General features: G+C 49.3%; 1 protein-coding gene across 1 annotated transcript; it reads left to right on the top strand.

The window, feature by feature from the left end:
* The first annotated feature begins 3311 nt into the window (after positions 1 to 3311).
* C9H2orf72 (chromosome 9 C2orf72 homolog) lies at positions 3312 to 18554 on the top strand. The gene is given in 5 exon segments (XM_045029093.1): positions 3312 to 3329; positions 6815 to 6904; positions 6907 to 7714; positions 14965 to 15078; positions 17452 to 18554. Coding segments are annotated over 5 exon segments (1122 nt in total). The 3' UTR covers positions 17544 to 18554.
* The last annotated feature ends 2593 nt before the right edge of the window (positions 18555 to 21147 follow it).

Raw genomic sequence — 21147 nt, 5'->3', positions numbered from 1 at the left:
TGTGAGGAATTATGTAATGACACTGGGTTCGTCTTTATATTTATTTTAAACCCTTGACATCAAAAATTAAATATTTTTTAAAATATTTCACAGCCAAAAGAAATGATTTCTTGTTTAGTTGTATCATTCTCTCTCTATTTTAAGCTCACAAATGCTTCAGTCTGGAATCTACGTCAACACAGCAAAACCAAAGCAATGGCAGCGAGTCTGAGAGCCTGGGTCAACTGACTCAGGTTTGAGCTACGGAGCTAAAAATAGCAGTGTAGACGTTTCTGCTCGGGCTGGAGCCCAGGCTCCGAGACCCTCCCCGCTTTCCGGGTTGCAAATCCCAGCTCAGGCGGAGCGTCTACACTGTTATTTTTAGCCCCAGAGCACAAGCCTGAGTCAGCTGATCTAGGCTCTGAGACATGCTGCTGTGGAGTTTTTTTTTCCAGTGTAGACATACCCTTGTATGTTTTGTAATCAGGGGCGGCTCCAGGCCCCGGCACCCCAAGGGCGTGCTTGGGGCAGCATGCCGTGGTGGGCGCTCTGCCGGTTGCCAGGAGGGCGGCAGGCAGGGCTCCGGTGGACCTTCCGCAGGCTTTGGTGGAGCCGCGGGACCAGCGGACCCTCCGCAGGCACGCCTGCGGGAGGTCCACCGGAGCCGCGGGACTGGCAGAGCGCCCCCCACAGCATGCCGCCGTGCTTGGGGCGGCGAAATGTCTGGAGCCACCCCTGTTTGTAATGCACCTAGCACAGTTCTGGGAGTCACACAACAGCAACCCTGATTATTCTGAAGGAAACTCTCTGGCCTGAAGTGGCATATCTTGTAATTTGCTTCCCAGGTTTCATTTTTCTATGGTTGGTTTGCGTTTTAAAGGAATTGAATCAGCATCTGTGGGTTGGGAGGGTGTTGAGTGCCCGCTAATATCATCAACTCCAAGCATTTATAACTCACAAGTCAAGCTCCAAAAAATCATGAGATTGGCTTAAAACTTTCAAGTTTTTATAAAACAGTAACTGCTGTCCAAGGTCACCCTGCAGGCCAGTGGCAGAGAAAGGTGATGCTTCGCGGTGTCTTGGGCTTCATGGTGTGAATTCAGTTCAGTCCCTTGAGTAGCACAGCAGAAGTGGCTTTACAAGAGGGATTTAAAGCCAGAGAGGAAGAGGTCACAGAGGCTGGACCATGCGCAGGGGGCAGTGTGGAAGAAGGCACGGAGATGTTTGAGAGAAACTGACACGTGTGAGTGGATGACGCTGGCGTCGCTGCCAGAGCAGAGGTGGCAATGGTGACGGGCCGGGTAAGCAGGTGGGGCAGAGTTGTGCCGAGCTTTGGAGGCGCTGAGGAGAAGTTTGAATATGATGTGGTAGCAGAGGGGGGAGCCAGGAGAGGGGCTCAAACAGTAGATTCAGCAGCAGCATTTTGTGTGGACCCAGGGGTGGGGGGTGCATGTGGATGTCTGGGAGGCTGGAGAGAAAGGGGGTGCAGCTGGTGATAGACTAGAGGAGAGCTAACAGGGCTTTACCCTCTAACTTTTAGGGTTCCTGCAGAGCACAGTTCCCAGACCGCTGGGATCAGGCTGCTCCACCCTCTCAACGTGCACTGATAGAGAGAGATGCACAGCTGTTTGCTCCCCCAGATATTAATTACTTGCTCTGGGTTATTTAATAAGTAAAAAGTGATTTTATTTAATAAGTAAAAAGTGATTTTATTAAATATAAAAAGTAGGATTTAAGTGGTTCCAGGTAATAACAGACAGAACAAAGTAAATTACCAAGCAAAATAAAACAAACACAAACAAGTCAAAACCTAATACAGTAGGAAACTAAATGCAGGTAAATCTCACCCTCAGAGATGTTCCAATAAGCTTCTTTCACAGACTAGACTCCTTCCTAGTCTGGGCCTGATCGTTTCCCCTGGCACAGTCCTTGTTAGTTCCAGCTAAGGTGGTAACTAGCCCCCTTTGTTCTGTTTCACTCCCTTTTATAGCTTTAGCACAGGGTGGGAATCTTTTGTCTCTCTGGGTTCCCATCCCTCCTTCTAAATGGAAAAGCACCAGGTTTAAGATGGATTCCAGTACCAGGTGACATGGTCACATGGCCTGTGAGACCCCCCCAAGCCTTCATTCCTCCCAGCCTGACTCACAGGAAGGCTTGCAAGTAAACAGAGCCATCTATAGTCAATTGTCCTAGTTAATGGGAGCCATCAGGATTCCAAACCACCATTAATGGCCCCCACTTTGCATAATTACAATAGGCTCTCAGAGTTATACTTCATATTTCTAGTTTCAGATACAAGAATGATACTCATACAAATAGGATGACCACACTCAGTAGATTATAAGCTTTGTAATGATACCTTACAAGAGACCTTTTGCACGAAGCATATTCCAGTTATATTAGCATATTAGACACTCATTAGCATATTTTCATAAAATCATATGGAGTGCAACGTCACACGGGTTCTGTTCAGCTTTTGGAATCCTACTGTACAAATGAGAGTCATGCAATCGCTGTGATTTTCTTTGAACCTGCGTGTTAGCTTGTTTGTGAAGGAGAAGGAATAATAGCAGAGTCATTAGGACCAGATTCTGTGTCCAGTGACATTCATGGAAAGACTGTCCATTGAGATCAATGGGACTGAATCAAGCCCACAGCCAGATATGCTGAGAACACGCCTTTGTTAATTGTTAGCCTAACTGCTGAAAAGTAGGTAAAGGTTTATGAATTGTTACAATGACCTTTGATATAAAGGTCTGTTTAAAAAAGATATGAGAAGGAGCTAGACCAACTGACTTAATTTAAACAGAAATGGTCGTCTGATCCCACGGAAGAACTGTGTTAAGGTTATGACTGGTGAACAAGAGGAGCAGAGGATTGGAAATCAATGAACCAAAATCGGTGTGTTGGAAATTAAGCCTGCTTGGTGGACAAAATAATGAGTGGCTGGATTACTCCACCCATCGCCTCTTTGGGGACCATTAAAGAGATTTCAGAGGGGAGACTAAACCTTATTGACATCACCGCAGCTGCAGAGGAAGGATTGTTGCCTGATACCACACACTGATACTCCAGTAGGGACGCTTGACCATCAGTGCTGCAAAAGCGAGGACCCCAAACTGATACATGTGAGATCCTGCTCTGTCTTCCCCTCCCGTGTGTACTTTTTGCCCCACTATCATCCTCCTGTGTTATCTCTCTCAGCTTTTCAGCTGATCCTGAAATCAGCTGTACTGCCCGGCACCAGGGTGGTGAGACGAGACAACCCAGCCAGCATTTCCCAGTCTGAGAAGGACCAGTGACTGAGAGGGGCTGAGCAGACCAACCAGATGATGCCCCTGACCCAGAAGGTGAGCCAGGGTCCACAGCACCAGCTGTCATGGCCAACCTGCCAGCATCCATCTGTGCCTGACCAGCCACTCTATCCCAAGAACATCAACAAAAGCTGAATTTCCTCCAGCTTTACTCTCCTGTCTCCTCTCCCTGTGTGTGTCCCAGATTTGTCTAAAGCAGGAAAGTGATGATTATTCCCTATTTGGAATTGAACAACAGCACTAACCCTTTCTTCCCCACCAAGAAGCGCTGTGTGACTGACTGAATGAGAGACTTTAGCCAATCTCCACTGTCTCCAAAAAGGGACTTTGCTGGGTTTTGATTGTTTGTTTTGCATAAACAGTCAATTTCAGTGGCAGTGCTCTTTACTTCCTGTGGATTATTTTCCTTTTGTGTGTTTCAATCAATAAACTTCTGCTCTGTGGCATGAATTGAATTATGTATTTGCCATGGCACTAAGCAGGCTGAGTTCTCTGCATACCAAACTGTGGGCCTTTTTTAACACACTTTAATATTTAGCCCATATATTCCATCTAACTTAATATAGCAGGACTTAGGAGGAGAGCTAAGAGATGGTCCATAAACCTGAACTGGAACCAAGGACTTCTTGGTCAGATTAACTTTCCCTGCCCAGGAGAGATCCAGGATGGGAATAATTGGCAACGCTTCAGACCATATCTCTTTAGTTCGGTGCCTAGCTTCAGTCAGGACTTCACTTCCATTTGCTAACAAGTTGGGCCTGTAACCAGTGCAGTGTGGAAAAGACCAGTGTTGTCTACAACTTCCAGGCCTCTTAAGCACCCTTGATATAATTGCTTGGGTCATACCACTGAAGAGATTTAGTTTGGGCTACATGAAAGTCACTTGCAATGTACCACTAAATTGGTACTGTTTTAAACTCTGTTTGTTAGGTGCTAGTTCTGTCTCTTGAAAAACAATGAGTAGGAAGAGAAAGCTGCATTGGCAATTAGAGTTTACCTTTGTTAATGAATAGAGAAATGTAAACACAGTTGTTTGGAGAGGGTGGATTATGTTCACATTCCCCATGAACATAGTGACAAAGGAACATCTAAACAAAATGAGCTGTAGAATTACAGCTGAGCATAAAACAAGAACTGGATCTTTACAGACACTTTCATTTGAGAAGTGGTTGTTTTTTTATTCAAATAAGCCAGGTATCTGCTGCCAAGCAAAAATAATCCGTGATGCTCATCCAATTTAAGTATGGATTCATTTGCCTTTTATGTCTAGGATGTACCTACATTAACCACAGGGCTTCCAACTGGAGGGGTTATTGTCCCAGAACAGGTCAGGGTTTGGATGCTACTCATTGAAAAGCTATATAGGAGCTAGGTATTGCTCATACTCCAGTTAAGGATTATTCTTTTAGCTTCAGGTGATAGGACTCCAATGGCACAGGACACTATTTTGCATACTAAGGCACAATTTAAACACCTTTGTGTGGTGGGAGGCTTTGTCATCAGTAAGCCTAATTAATGTCCTGCCCCTTTAAGGCGCAAACATAAATAGAGAAGGGCTTTCATCAGTCAAAGTCCAAAGCAAACTTGTAAAGCATGGCTCACTCCTGCCAGGGCTGGGGAGCAAAGAAGACGACCTCCCCTCTGGTTCTCTTCTCAGCAACAGGGCTCTTTCTACAGAGCTTTCCTTCCGGACTCACTGCTGGAATAAGTTCCCAGCTTCCCTCGGTGCTATGAAGGGGGTGTGTGGGGTGTGTGTGTGCAGGGAAAGAATAAATTTCCCCCAGCTCCATGTCTAAATAGAGTCGATCTCCTTCCCGACCCATTACCTGCTTCAGCCAAAGGAAAACTATAATAAATTAGGTATTGGGTATGGAGTTCCTAGAATCTAGCAATGAGAAGTGAAAGCCGGGGGCCCAGCTATGTGGCTGTTGCCTGTGATCCTTCCTTGTTGTTTTCAAAGTCTGTAGTATTAGAGACAGAATGTATCTACACCAGATTAGATAAAGGGTGATTGGCAAGACTTGAAATAAATGAAAACAAATCCTTACACAAGCTCCAACTAAAGGCCATTCCTGTCTATGAGACTGTATCTGATTTTATAGCTTTACTACATGGCCCATTCTTTTCAGAAGTGGGTGACCTTGCTGTCAGTGAGGTAGGTCAACATATGGTCTTATGGCAGCAGAATGTGATCCCTAGGCAAGATTCTCCTCTCTTTATCGGTGCTTGTCAATTACTAAGTTACTTTCACCAGTCACTTGCCTATGGCTCACCTGGGCTAAGCCAGCTCTTTCTGGCCTAACTCAGGGGGCAAAGCCAATGCCTGAGATGATGGGGCGTCCAGGATTTCAAGGTTTATGGATCTTGGGGAGCAGAGCAGATAGAATACCCCTGCTTGGGATTCTACGGGTGTGTCTGTGCAGACCACACAACAAAAACACTAACCCAGGAACCTATCCTTGCAACAAAGCCCGTTGCCAACTCTGTCCACATATCTATTCAGGGGACACCATCATAGGACCTAATCACATCAGCCACACTATCAGAGGCTTGTTTACCTGCACATCTACCAATGTGATATATGCCATCATGTGCCAGCAATGCCCCTCTGCCATGTACATTGGCCAAACCGGACAGTCTCTACACAAAAGAATAAATGGACACAAATAAGATATCAAGAATTATAACATTCAAAAACCAGTCGGAGAACGCTTCAATCTCCCTGGTCACTTGATTACAGACCTAAAAGTCGCAATATTACAACAAAAAAACTTCAGAAACAGACTCCAATGAGAGACTGCTGAATTGGAATTAATTTGCAAACTGGACACCATTAAATTAGGCTTGAATAAAGACTGGGAATGGATGGGTCATTACAGAAAGTAAAACTATTTTCCCATATTTATTTCCCACCCCCACTGTCCTCACACCTTCTTGTCAACTGCTGCAAATGGGCCATTTTGATTACCGCTACAAAAAGTTTTTTCCTTTCCTGCTGGTAACAGCTCACCTTAACTGATCACTCTCCTAAGAGTGTGTATGGTAACACCCCTTGTTTCATGTTCTCTCTGTGTGTGTATATATCTTCCTACTGTGCTTTCCACTGCATGCATCCTGTGAAGTGGGCTGTAGCCCATGAAAGCCACAGATAGTCCTGTTCTTTTGGCAGATACAGACTAACAAGGCTGCTACTCTGAAACCTTTACGTACCCAGTTCTGCACACTCCCCCTGAAGCTCTGGTACTGGCCACTGCTGGAGACAGCAGAGGGGGCTAGATGGACCATTAGTCTGCCCCCCTTCCACCTCTTATTTTTTGTTCTCTGGATTTTCCCTTTAACCAAGGCTGTTGCTCCGATTGGGAGACTGCAACCAGGGCAGGCTTGACCCCCCCACCGTAGCACCCCTTGGTTCCAGCTTATCCTAGAAGCCTTGGGCTGGTGGGGGATATTTTGCCCACAAAAGGGGGTGGGTCATAAACGTTCTGGGCCCCTGTTTCCCCGCCCCTGCACCCCACGTGGAGCTAGGAGCAGGAGCCCAGGGGGAAGAAGCCAGGGAACAACCTGAGGTGGCGAGGGGCGGGGCAGGGCAGGCGCTGAGCCCCGGCCCGGGGCGGCGCTGCAGAGGCAGACGGGGAGCGCCCGGAGGGCGATGGAGGGGGAGCCCCCGGGCCCCGGGGAGCAGGCGCTGCAGGAGTTCCAGGCCCTGTTGGAGCTGGTCGGGGGGAAGCCGGAGGTGCTGCTGGTCGGGGAGGTGCTGGAAGCGGGGGAGACCCGGGCGCTGCTGGGGGCGTTTGCCCAGGAGCTCTTCGGGGAGCGGCCCGGGGGCCCGGCGGGCGGCGGGAGGGAGCCGGGGGGGCGGCCCGGGGACCAGGCGGGCGGCGGGGGGGAGCCGGGGGGGCGGCCCGGGGACCAGGCGGGCGGCGGGGGGGAGCGGCCCGGGGGCCCGGCGGGCGGCGGGGGAGAGCCGGAGGGGCGGCCCGGGGGCCAGGCGGGCGGCGGGGGGGGGCGGCCCGGGGGCCCGGCGGGCGGCGGGGGGGCGCCGCCTCCCCAGGTCCGGGTGTGCCTCGGGCGCGGCGGCGCCGGCCGGGAGATCCGCTCCCCGCTCATCTTCCTGCTGTGCCGGGCCGGCTCCCTGCAGCCGCGGCGAGCCCGGGCCCGCCTGCGGGAGATCGCGCGGGACCTGCGGAGCCGCCTGCCCCGGGGCCCGCCGGCCGCCCTGGTGGGGGTGATCGTGCAGCCCGGCCCCAGCGAGGAGGCGGCGGCGGCGCTGCTGCTGGAGACGCTGCTCCGCGAGGTCTTCCAGGGGCAGCGGCAGGACACGGTGCAAGCGGCCGCCTACAGCCCCGGCCGCCCGGACGGGACGCGGGAGGTCCGGAGAGCCGCCTGCCGAGCCCTGCGAGCGGCCCTGCAGCACCGAGCAGGTACGGGGCGGGGGCGGGGGCGGGGAGAGCAGGCCTGGGGCGTCGGGGTCTTTCCTGCCATTTGCTCCCCCCGGGGGCTGCCCCATTCCCCTGCCTGTGTCAGCACCGGGGGCATCCCGCAGCGCTGATCCTGCCTGGCCGCCCCCGCCCCCAGTCTCTTGCAGATGCCGCCGTGGGGCAGGCAGCCACCCCTGGCTGGGTCTCCCTGGACCCTCAGCAGGACTTGGGTGGGGTAAGGGACGCAAAAGGCCCTAGGACGTGCAAGGGGAACGTGGCTCCCTGAGTTGGAATTGGGCAAAAGCGCAGCTGTCCGTGCGGGGGCATCGGTTCAGAAGAAACGGTGCCACCTGCATAGTCCCAGGCGCCCCTGTTCTACGGCATCCCGGAGGGGTTCCCAGCCCAGTACTGACCCATCCCGGCTGCTCAGTTCTGAGGTCGGATGGGATCACAGCACAAGACAGGACTGTGGGTATAAATGTACTGTAATAATTCACAGCTGTGAGGAACACCACTGGTTACAGCTGATTGGTGCTATGGTCTTGAACCCACTTCTGTCTCAGCAGCTCTGTCTTGGGGCTTGGCACAAGTCGTACTGGCTTTACTAGGCTGGTATCATTAAAGCCAGTAGAAGTGTGGATGCAGGTCGTGTCTACCAAGGGAGCCTTACCAGGGTAGGTGTGCTGCTAGGTTATGCCAGCAGGGCACTCCTAGTCTGGATGCGGTTTATACCGGCATGTAACCATGCTGCCTTTGCTAGGACACAACGGAGGAGAGTATCAATTCAGGACAAATTGCTTAGAGCAGAGCAGTCACAGCCCCAAGCTGGGTGTCCTTTATTATTAAGGCACCAAACCAGCCAGAGAGACTTTGGTTTTACCCAACTGGCTAACCACAAGTCTCACAAGCAATTCCCTTAGACCAGGGGTGGCCAACCTGTGGCTCCGGAGCCGTTCAGAGGTTAATATGCGGCTCCTTACCTAGGCACTGATTCCGGGGCTGGAGCTATAGATGCTAACTTTCCAATGTGCGGGGGGGGGGGGTGCTCACTGCTCAACCCCCTGTTCTACCCCAAGCCCTGCCCCCACTCCACCCCTTCCCCCAAGGCCCCTGCCCCTTCCCCTGAGCCTGCCATGCCCTCATTCCTTCCCCCTGCCCCCATAGCCTCCTGCACTGGTGAAATAGCTGATTGGGGGGGGCAGGGGATTGTGGGAGGCAGTGCTGATTGTTGGGGGCCGGTGGGATGTGCTGGGGAGGGGATGGGGGGCTGCTGACGTATTACTGTGGCTCTTTGGCAATGTACATTGGTAAATTCTGGATCCTTCTCAGGCTTAGGTTGGCCACTCCTGCCTTAGACACTCCAGTTTCCCAGTATTGCCACCAGCACTGCTCCTTATGGGGATGACTGGTTATGAAAACCAATACAATAAAAGAAAAAAGGTTCTCCCGATCCCAAAGGACCAAGCCCCAGACCCAGGTCAAATGATAACTTAGATCTTACCCAAAATACACGCTTATAACCAATTCTTATTAACTAAACTAAAATTTATTTAAAAAAAAAAAGAGAGTGTGTGTTGGTTTAAAAATCAATATACATACAGATTTGAATTCAATTCTTGAGGTTCAGGTAGTTGCCAAAAGTCCTTTTAGAAATAGTCCACAGGTTATAGTCCAATATCCATATTCAGGGTGACAGGTGACTCCAGTCAGTGACTGGGGATCTCAATTCTTATGGCTTAGGGTTTCCCCTTCTTGAAACCCAAAGCAGATCTGAGATGAAGAAGGATTTTTCATACCCAGGGTTTTTATACATTTCCAGCAGCCTCTTGGCCTGAGAAAACAATAGGATTAACTTTGTCTCCCAAACATCCTGACAATTAGCATAGGGTAATTAATCCATTAAACAGTTCAGATACAGGTTACCACAACCTTCTAAGAGACATATAGACAATAATGCTATTTTGCTCAAGTGTCTTCCTACTCCTTTTTTTGATCTTTGAATCAAAGCCATAGTAATAGAGGAGACTTGTTTACTTACATCACAAGACCTGAGCAAACAGCTCCCCTTCTATCTCTAACAATGCAGGCTGCATTTCAAAGCGCTGTATTACATATCTTCCTAACAAATCTTGAAAGTTGGGCCGTGGGTTATGTCAGTCTGAGAGTTAATTAACTCTTTCTGGCCCTGTGTCACCTTTCAGTGAGATATTATATTACACTCATAATGTCACATGGCGTAACTGTGCTTTTCCTGGTACAGCATATTCCAGCCGCTCACACTCTGGTTCTCCTGGAGCGAAACAAGCAGCATGCTCAGAAGCATGGTGTTGCCAATATAACTGTATCTACTCTAGGGACTTTTGCCTGCACTGCTGCATCAGTCACAAATGATGTCTTATCACACCCTTGACCAAAGTAGCTATGCTGGCCGAAGTCTGTAGTGTACATGTAGCCACATTTACATTAGGATAAAGACACCGGTATAGTTTATTCCTGTAAGGGGAATAAGCTTTACACATATAACTACATCCCCATTAGGGGCGATACAGGTAAAAACACTCTGCTAGATGATCAGACCCCTAACCGGTGTAGTTATACCAGTACCTCATCTGCGTGTTTATGTGCAACCACATGGCAGTTCAACCCCTCTTCCGCACCCCTGGAGCTCCCGTCCCTTTTTGATAGTACTTGTCTCAGTCTGTCCTGTTTTCTCTCTCCCCCTCGCTTTCTCTGCTTTCCCCACATGCTTGGATCCCATCCAAAGGCTCCTCCCTGCCCCTCTTGCCCTAAGGGCCCTGTGGCCAGAGGTGCTGGAACTAGGGATCCTGTTTCACACACCCCCCCCCCGGCTTGAAGTGGTTTCCATCGTGTACAGGGTTTACAGTTGGTTCAATGGCTCTCAGCACCGCCACTCTGCTAACTGTCCAGCATCCCTGCCTGCAGCTGGCCTCAAATGCATTTTCCTCCGACCCTCTCCAGAGCCATAGGGCCCCAGCCAGGATTCATAGGCTCCCCAGCGGCAGCAGCCCCACTTCAGCCCCTGTAGTCCCCCCTCAGAGGACCCACCCTCCCCTTGCCCTTAGTGCTTTTATTTTTCCCTTTGGCCCAGTTGGCTCCTTCCCATGGTGAAACCTGTGGGGGTGGGGGTGGGGGTGGGGCAGAGGGGCGGAAAAGCTCCCTTGCTGAGTCTCCTGACAAGGCCTGTCAGCTTCCCTGGGTCAGGAGCCAGCTGCGTGGCTGCTGCCATGGGGCAGGAGAGACGTTTGCAGGATTTGGGGTTGGGTTGTGCAGCGTTTGCCTTTTCCCCACTTCAGTGCATACAGGAGGAGGCACTCGGTGACATCCCCGTTCCTGGGTGTTTCCTACCCACGTCTCAGATCCCTGATGTTATTTCTTGGCTTCGCCTCATGTTCCTGTGGTTTGGCCTCCTTGTCCTGTCTCCCGTGTCTTTTCTCCTGCTGGTGGAGCTGCCAGGCCTTCGCCCCCTGCTGGCTCCGTCATTAGCTGCACATACAACAGCTCAGCCCCAGCTCGCTGCCCCCGCGAGCCTTGGGAATACTGGCCTGGCCGCTCCACAGAACCGTACCGGGCTGACGTTCTGCATCTTCTGTCAAAAGGGGCCTGACCCTCATCCCTGTGTTACCCTTTGCCCCGGTAACGCCACAGAACTGGTCTCACACAGTTGCAGGTGAATCTTCTGCTAGGTATGTACCCAGACTGGGACGTTGGATCCCGCACCCCAGGAGCCTGGGCTGTCCTAGAGATCCAGCAGTGAGATTTGGAGCCAGATCTGAAATTCGCGACTCGGGCCTGTCTCTGTCCAGATGGAATCAGAAACCATCAGATTACTCTCCCCTTTCCCTGAAGGCCAGGTCTGAATGAATCCAGCCACGATTTTCGTGGTTCAGGTGCTCTCTCTCTAATGAGCCGACCTGGAACCCTGAGTTTGCACTTTGGGGAAGCTTGGATCTGATCCCGGCCTGGTCCCTTCACCCCTTTCAAGCCCGTACTGCCCCCTTCTAGTGCTCCAAGGCTGGTGGCAGTTGCAACCTTTGCGCCTGTGACTTTGTACTGAGGCAGGAACACGCAGCTTTTCCATCCCTCACTTCCATGTGCCTGACACTGCTCTCCTTCGCCCATCTGTCTCCCGTCAAGGGAATCCTGCTGGGGTCTCGGCATTTGCTTCACACCCTCTTCTTTAAGTCACTCTCCCAAGTGCCCCAGAACCCTCTGGATCCTTTTGGTCCCAACATCCCACTAGAACAGCAGCAGAGATTGTGAGTTCAATCCTTGAGGGGACCACTTAGGGATCTGGGGCAAAAATTGGTCCTGCTAGTGAAGGCAGGGGGCTGGACTCGATGACCTTTCAAGGTCCCTTCCAGTTCTAGGAGATTGGTATATCTCCAATTATTATTTTTATTACCTACCATGTTGCCTTAGCAGCTTTGCTTTGATGCTAGGGAAACTGGTGCTTGTGGATTCTCACAAATATCGATAGCCCCCCTCTCCCCCCTTGCTCTTTATTCTGGCAGTGGTGGAAATAACCTGGCAGGTAGCAAAGAAGAGAGCAGCATCTCTAGGAGTCTTCAGTGGGTGCTTCAGAAGGCCTGTTTGCATAGGGCCCCGTATGCTCATGTTTTAGGTGTCTGGAGGATGCTTGTCACTGCAGCTGGTCTGCCTGAGCCGCCCCCCCCCTTGGGGGATGGTAGTTTTAAACTGGTGTGTGTGATAACAACGAGATACCGATCCTACAACCCATACCCGTGCTAGTAGCCCCAGTGAGCTTACTCGTATGCATGAGAAGAATTCACAGGAGTCAGGACTTCCGGGGTTGGCTCTATTGCTTTCACCACCAATACAATGGGGAATAGTATTTTTAAACTTGTGCAAGGGATGAGCAGCAGAGATTTGAGCTGTAGCAATGTTATGAGGGCATGACATGTCTACCCGGGAAAGTGACACTGTTATAAATAAGGTGTGAATTTAAACTGCTGGAGTTATGCTGGTATAGCTCCCAGTATGGGCGGGGGCATGCTTATTCTGGAATAAGTGTGTTTTGTTCTTGGTTTGGTTCATGTCATTTGGGAAGGGGTGTAAGCTACATTGAAAAAAGCTACTCTTATGCAGGAGCGTAACTATACCAGTATTACTAGTACAACTTTCCTGTGTCGACAAGCCTTTGCCTTTTCCCTTTCGTCTCAGTGTTGCTCTGCAGCTCCGTGCTATTCAAACCATGCCACCACCCAGCTCCTCACAGTGCAGACCTGAACTACAGCAGCCCTTTGCTATTCTGGTCCCACACCTCTCTTGAACGTAGGGTCTGTAGTGCAGACATAACTTATGTCAGCACAGCCCCCTAGTTTAGATGCAGCGTATACTGATGGAAAGAGTTTTCTCGATCACTCAATAATTGTCCTGTTCTGTTCATTCCCTCTGAAGCATCTGGCACTGGCCACTGTGGGATGACGAGATACTGGGATAGATGGACCATTGGTCAGACCCAGTATGGCCGTTCTTATGTTCCTGCTGATGTAGGAACACCCTCCTTTCTCCCCCGCACCCTCAAACAACAATCCACTTCCCCAACAACCTGACATTAGCTATGCTGACAGAAGCACTTTGCACTAATGGTTTTGTTGGCGTAGCTGTGTTGATCACACCCCTGGCCAATGCAGCAACATTGGTACAGTTTTAAGTGCAGACCAAGCCGGATTTGGATGGAGACAATGGATATCCACTTACACTTACGGCCTTATCTATTATTTTATTGGGGGATTTGTTTTGTTGGTCAAGAGGAAATATTGATCACTTTGTGCGGCTTAAAGTTGCATAAGATTGATTGCCTTAGTAAGGAGAGTCACTGCTAAAGCGGCTGATAACTTACGTTTCTTGGCGTTAAGGTTTGATTGGTGGATGAGATATTGCATATCCTAGGATTTGGGGATACTCGATTGCTACAATAATCTGTTTGTCACGTGAGGCTGTGTGAGAGTAAAACTACCCTTGTCTAATATCCTAGTATTTTACAAAAACAACGAGGAGTTCTTGTGGCACTTTAGAGACTAACAAATTTATTTGGGTATAAGCTTTCGTGGACCCACTTCATCAGATGCATGGAGTGGAAAATATAGTAGGCAGGTATAAATATGCAGCACATGAAAAAATAGGAGTTGCCTTACCGAGTCGGGGGGGGGGGGTCAGTGCTAACGAGGCCAATTCAATTAGGGTGGATGTGGCCCATTTCCAACAGTTGACAAGAAGGGGCTCTGGTACCCAGAAGTCACCTACTACAGGACAGGCCCAACAAAGAAAGTAACAGAACGCCACTAGCCGTCACCTTCAGCCCCCAACTAAAACCTCTCCAGCACATCAAGGATCTACAACCTATCCTGAAGGACGATCCCTCACTCTCACAGACCTTGTGAGACGGGCCAGTCCTCGCTTGCAGACAGCCCCGCAATAGTCTTGACTCCTGTGAATTAGCCCACGAAAGCTTATGCCCAAATAAATGTGTTAGTCTCTAAGGTGCCACAAGATCTCCTTGTTGTTTTTGCTGATACAGACAAACACGGTGACCCCTCTGAAACCTGGTATTTTACAGTAATGCCTCAAGACCTAATAACTCACCTTCCGCTGCAATGTTCTTTTCCTTATGCAGATTCTGCGGCATTGTTAAATACAATATAAATCTCTCTCTTTCCAGCAGGTCTCCCTGGGAGGGGAGAACTAGTCAATCAATAGGAAGCAATAATATAAGTGTCTGGGGCCAAGGCCCTGACGCAGGATGTGAGGTTTCTGCCTGCCTTCTCTCTTCATTTATGCTTTAGTTCTCACAGCTGCCGTGTGTGTGCACAAGCAAATCTGTGCCAGCTTCCTTGCTGTTCCTCCTGCTGCTGCCAACAGTCTCTCATTGAAGCAAATACAAAACCCCTCCAAAGCCAACTGTTAGTGAAAATCATTAAGGAAATTCTTGGCAGCAAGAAAGCGTGGACAAATAGTTAGTCCTTGTTCTGAATGTGTCCACTCTAGGTCAGAATTTTCACCAGGGGAGAAATGGATTTCTGGGTACCGTTTAATGATTTCACATGGTGAGGCCCAAATTTCCAACACCCCAAGGCTGAGGAGCATGGGGTACCACTGTCTGCCAGCAGGGAACAGCTGTACTGTACGTGACCCAGAATAAGGCAGGTCTTGAGAAAGCCCTGGCTCTTGCTGATAACATTCTGAACTCCCCGTGCTCTTTTATTTCCAAGGTGGGGAGGAGAGAGAGAAGCGGAGATTCCCCTCCCTCCTGCGGTGCGTCCCCTGGGGCAGGAGGAGCCGGAGAAGAAGCCGATCGGCTAATGCTGCCAACAACCTTCATGAGGGTATGCTCAGCTCCCTTGAGGTGCTTGTATTCTCCACACATCTAGCAGTGGGCTCCTAGCAGGACAGTTGTGTCTTACGATGTGTGGCAACCGTGTTTTTTTTCCCCGGCAGCATTCCCAGATCTTTCCAGTCTAAGAAATGGTCGATCGGGAGAAGCCTCGGAACCTGAATCTCCCCTATGATGATGCCGAGTGCTCCCACTAAGCCACAAGGTCTGGCCTATGGTCCTTTTCTACCAGCAGGCTCTGATTCCCAAGCCTAATGTTGGCTGGCTTCCTTAGGGAGAACATCTTCTCAGTATATACGGGCTGATGCATCAGTACTAAATGCCCCTAGAATCGATCCTCTGGTGGCAGCACATATAACACCATAGGCACAGCCATCCCCACCACATCCAAATGCTGAGAGACAGTCTCTGTAGCAAGCTGGCTGGGATGTTTCTTTTAGTGTTGTCTTGCCCTGGTATTTTCTGAGCACATTGCTGGGTCCCTCTATCTGCCTGTGCTCACTGCAGTGGCCTGCACGCAGCGTTGGTTGTAATGTGGCAATGGATTTGCTAGAACATGTCTGAACTACAAATTGCTAATGGGGCCGCAGCACTCGCACAGCAGTTAGCATCTTCAAAGTGCTGCATGGCAGCTACCCCCTGCTGCATGTGCATCTGTACCCTCCTGGTCTTCTAACCTCACATCCCCCCCCGTTCTGACCACCCGCTTTCTTCAGTCCCTCACCGTCTCACCACCATGAACGTTCCGGGTCTCTCTCCCTGCTGGGTCTGACTCATTACCTCTCCCATCCCTGGTCTTTATTGCAGTGGCAGAGGACCCTGTGTTGGTAGGTGCTTTGCCAGCATCTCTTAGGTCTTTTATCTGGTCCAATAAAAACTCAGTGGGCCCAGTTCTCTCTTTATTTACACACGTCGTGTCACTGAAGTCAGTGGACTTCTATGAGTGTAGCTGAAGCTTGGTCTACACTTAAGTTTTGCTGGCAAAGTGATGTCATTTAAGAGTGTGGAAAAAATTCACACCCCTAACTGACATAGCTGTGCTGGCAAACTGCCAAAGGGGTCCTTTTGCTGGTATAGATGATTTATTTTGTTCACCGAACTGGTGTAAACTATACCTCTACCCCGCTATAATGTGACCCGATATAACACGGGTTCGCGTATAGTGTGGTAACAGGGGGGCTTTAAAGGGTCTGGGGCTCCGGCTGTTGTGGGGAGCCCTGGGCCCTTTAAATCCCGCTGGAGCCCCACTGCTGCTACCCCGGGGCTGTGGCAGTGGGGCTCCACTGGCGATTTAAAGGGCCTGGGGCTCCCTGCAGCGGCTGGAGCCCGGAGCTCTTTAAATCACTGCTGGAGCCCTGCTGCCCCTACCCCAATATAACGGGTTTCAGCTATAACGCAGCAGGGATTTTTGGCTCCCCACGACCGCGTTATAGCGGGGTAGAGGTGTATACCGGCTAAAGCACTCTTTTGCTGGTATAAGCTGCATTTCCACTAGAAAGCTTTGCTGGTATAACTATGCCACTGTCTAGTGTAGACAAAGCCGGACACAGAACTTATCTCTGTTTCTAAATAATGACGTAGAGCCCTACTCCAGATCATTCCTGAGGTTCTCTGGAAATGCAGTTTCAAATACTGTTCCCACAATTCTTGCATTTCCCAGCAATGATCCCCTTTCTGCAGGGGCACCATTCGCCAGAGGCTACAGATTGCTTCGGCAGGAGTCCTGAATCATACCTTTATTCATAGTAAATGTATCTTTTGCCTAGTTAATTTCTAAACTGATCCATGACCAGTGGTGAGGACACCCACGTGGAGAACCCTCTTGTTATACTAATTCATTATGTGACAATGGTGCAACTAGGGGGCTTCAGATTAAACAGGAGCCTATGTGGGCAAATCACTGAAATGCCCAGTTTGTGAAACATTAAAATTTGGTACAGAAACGGCATTTGCTCCATTGAAAATTGTGGTGGCAAGAAAATCCAGTTCAATAAACATTCAAGGCCCTGATCCTGCAATCGATTTCAGGCAGACGGACCCTCTTGCCCGTGTGGAAGTTGATGAGGCATCACACGGGAGTGGGGGTTGTCTGTGTGGATGAGATTCCAGGATGGGGAGCCAGATGAGCGGGCGAGGTGAGTCACCTTCGGGTGTTAGTTTAAAATCCCGTACGCTGCCAGAATGCCCAAAACTGGAGCTGATTATGAAAAGTCTCCAATTTATGGTTCATTCATTGCTTAAACCTTGATCCTTAATTAAAAATAGGAGTCACAATTTGCATAAAATGAGTGTGTTGAAAACCGGGACTCCTGTCTGCATCTTCCTCAGTGACCTTGCTATGTCTCCCTTTCCCTGCTCCTTGTAGGTGGCCTGCAGGACCCCGAGGAGGGAGTGGCTCTGACAGGCATGTCGCTAAACGGAAACTGTGAAGAAGCAAGCAGAGGCACAGGTGCTTAAAGCTCCTGGATGGCATCAAGGAACCACCCTTGCTGATTTGCTCTTATAGCATGAGGACGACGGGCTGAATTCACCCTGGTGATCTTCTGGAAAGGGGACATGGAAGCCATCAGCCAGCTCTTGGGAAAAGCTGCTACCTTCTGTAGCAACAGTGTCCGAGCCAGATAACCGTCCTGCTCCCACCCCACCATTGCTGCAGCAAAACCCAGAGGAGGGTCATGTTCTGCCACCCGGTAGAGTTCATTTGTAGATTGCATCCAATGGAATTTCTTAAAGGCCCACAGTCCATTTTAGCATTTCACGGGGTGTGTGACAGTGCAGGAATCCCAGGTATAAAACATGCTCTGCTGCTAGAAGAGAGAGTCTCTCATTTGAAGAACAAAATTCCCCGTCCAAGAGGCCTTCTGGGTTTCTTTGCTGATGAAACCAATCTTCTGCCTTGCCCTCATGCTTTATTGCTGTTCTAAAGCTCCAGATAACGGCCTCAATAGACCTTCCATTTTCTGTTATGGCTCCCCCGTTAGGAAACAACAGGCAAGTGGGGGAGAAAGCGATAGAGCTGCAGGGAGATCACGGTGCGACTGCTCAGCTCCGCGTACAGGCCTTGGGACATACTGGCAAGTTGAAGAGGATTGAATGCAATAATCTAATGTGAAGAAAGGCAATAATTGCTACTGTCATGCCGTACGATCACGTGCACGATGCAGAAGTCACTGATGGTCATGTCAATAGGAGAGCGGTCTGAGAGAGCCGTTCATTCCATACGGCTAGTCCTGGTGCTAAGTGAGTGATTTACAGGTTGCATTGGAGGCAGAGCAACCAACAGTGCTTATAGCATTTCCACGTTCCGATGGGGGTGACAGATGTCCATTCCCCCACCCCCCAACTTCTTAACCGTGGGATCCCAACAACCACATGGCTTTCAGGCCCCGAAGATCACCCCATACATTCATCTCTCTTAAAGATGTGACTTAATATATTGTTTTTAGGCAATACAATCTATATATTTAATAGTTTTCAAAGGTATTTTTTTAACCTGTCTGACAACCAATTGTTTTAATTAGGCTTTTATTTCCATGGAGTATTAATGGGACACTGGGTATGTCCAGCTTCAACATAACAAATGTTTGAGTTTGGCTTGGTTTTCCTTGCTCTCTGTTGCGCGTTTTCATCTGGATCAGGCTGTTGGCAGGACACTCTCGCCTCAATTATGTCCCATCTCTCTGTCCTCCAGGCTTGCTGGGAGGCTCTTTCATTTGGGTCAGTCCATCAGCAATTGTTTTGTCTTCCTTTGTTCTTTGGTTGGCAGAGAAGTGGCTTATAACTGAGCACTGTGTAATCCTAGCGAATCCAAACTCCTGATGAGATGAAAATTGGTCATGTCCCTCGCGAGAGCAATGTGCCTTAGGCATTCCTTATCGATTGTGTAGAGTAGGGAGTGGGCAGTCAGGACACCTCAGTTCTGTACCCAGCTCTGACCATGGACAAATCATTTAATTTCTCTGTGCTTCAATTTCCTCACCTGGAGAATGGGGATTTTGATACGTACCTACCTCACACAGGAGCTGCAAGGCCTCATTAATTTCTGACAAGTGCTATGAGATCCTTGGAGGTGCCAGAGAAGGGCAATGGGAGAACAAGGGTGTACTATAGTCTACATGTCTGGGGTCTCCCAATGGTGCTGCAGTGATGTTTCTGCTCTATGAAAGCAGCTCGCTGCATCTGGGGTGATTGGGTGGCTGCTGAGCAGTGGAAAAAAGCATTAGGTGTCAGGGTGAGGGGAGTGGGAGGGACAGAGGAGCTGGGTAAGTGGGAAAAGTTTTCTCTGATCCTCGACTGGTGTTTGAAGAGATTCTTTGGTGGAATTTTACGTTGTAATTCAGGTCACTTGAAAACTTTGCTGCTGAAAGTCTTTGTGGCTTATGACTTAGGCCTTGTCAACATATATGTGTTCGTTCAGTAAAACCTAAGGTGAGACTTTAATCCCAGTATAACACTCTCTGTGGGGACACTTATCCTGGTCTGAGAGTGCCTTTTATTTAAATTTAGCTTGTATCACTTGGGAAGGGGTTTAAGCTAAACTGAAAAAAGCCACTCTTACGTGTGTCCACACCTGGAGTTATACCTGGGTAAAACTTTCCTGTGTAGACAAGGCTTTCAACAGAACCTAAAAGGTAGATAATACAGTAGAACCTCAGAGTTACAAACACCAGAGTTATGAACTGTCTGGTCAACCACACACCACGTTTGGAACCAGAAGTACACAATCAGGCAGCAGTAGAGACAAAACCCAAATACAGTACAGTTCTGTGTTAAACTACTTAAAAAAAAAAAAAAAAAAAAAAAAAGGGTGGGGGAGTTTAAAAAAAAGATTTGACAAGGTTAGGAAACCTTTTCTGTGCTAGTTTCATTTAAATTAAGATTGTTAAAAGCAGCATTTTTCTTCTGCATAGTAAAGTTTCAAAGCTGCATTAAATCAATATTCAGTTGTAAATTTTTGAAAGAACCACAAAGTTTTGTTCGGAGTTATGGATATTTCAGAGTTATGAACAGCCTCCATTCCTGAGGTGTTCATAACTCTGAGGTTCTACTGTAGTGTCATTGCATGTAAGAGTCTATATAGAGGGGACCAACATCACCGTGCTTCCAGATCACGGGGTATTCTGTATGTTAAATTTGCAGGGAACATGGTTACAAGCAAATTGAAAATACAAATGTAATGAGATTTAGTAAAGTCATTTATTGTGGGTGGCTGCGTACGTGATGCTGAATTTCAGCACTGAGTGGGAAACAGTTGATAGACTTATAGACTCATAGACCTTAAGGATCATCTAGTCTGACCTCCTGCACAACGCAGGCCACAGAATCTCACCCACCCACTCCTGTATCAAACCTGTGTCTGAGCCATTGAAGTCCTCAAATCATGGTTTAAAGACTTCAAGGTGCAGAGAATCTTCTAGTAAGTGACCTGTGCCCCACGCTGCAGAGGAAGGTGAAAAACCCCCAGGGCTTCTGCCAATCTGCCCTGGAGGAAAATTCCTTCCAGACCCAAAATATAGTTCAGTTACTTGAAGTGAGCGCATTAGCTAGCATTATCTTCTAGCACAGCTCATCTGGGGAGCTGTGCAGGTAGATAAAGGCCATGTCTACACTACAAAATTAAGTCGACTTATGTTAAGTTGACGTACAGCCACCGCAGTAATTAAAGCGGTGGTTCATGTCCACACTTGCTCCTTCTCTCGGTGCGTGTCCTCACCAGGAGCGCTTCCACTGACTGAAGTGGGACATTGAGAGACACTGACAGCTGGAGCCTGGTAACCCTGGGGTTCACAGCTGCGCCCGCTCCTCCCTGCCCCCCGCTGACAGCCAGAGCTGTCAGCCGTGCGCGGGCTCACAGTCAAAAGGCGATGTAAGTAACAGTGTCTAACTACATCGACATATGCGCTACGCCTTTTGTGGAGTAGTTATGTCGGTGTAGCAGGCCACTTATTTCGGCAGAAGCAGCATTGTAGTGTACACACTGATATAATTAAGTCGACGTAAGCTGCCTTACATCGACCATAACACTAATGTAAACCAGGCCTGAGTCTGTTACGTATTTACG

Source organism: Mauremys mutica, chromosome 9, assembly GCF_020497125.1.
Source record: "Mauremys mutica isolate MM-2020 ecotype Southern chromosome 9, ASM2049712v1, whole genome shotgun sequence".
Taxonomy (NCBI): domain Eukaryota; kingdom Metazoa; phylum Chordata; order Testudines; family Geoemydidae; genus Mauremys; species Mauremys mutica.
This window is presented reverse-complemented; position numbering and strand designations above follow the sequence as displayed.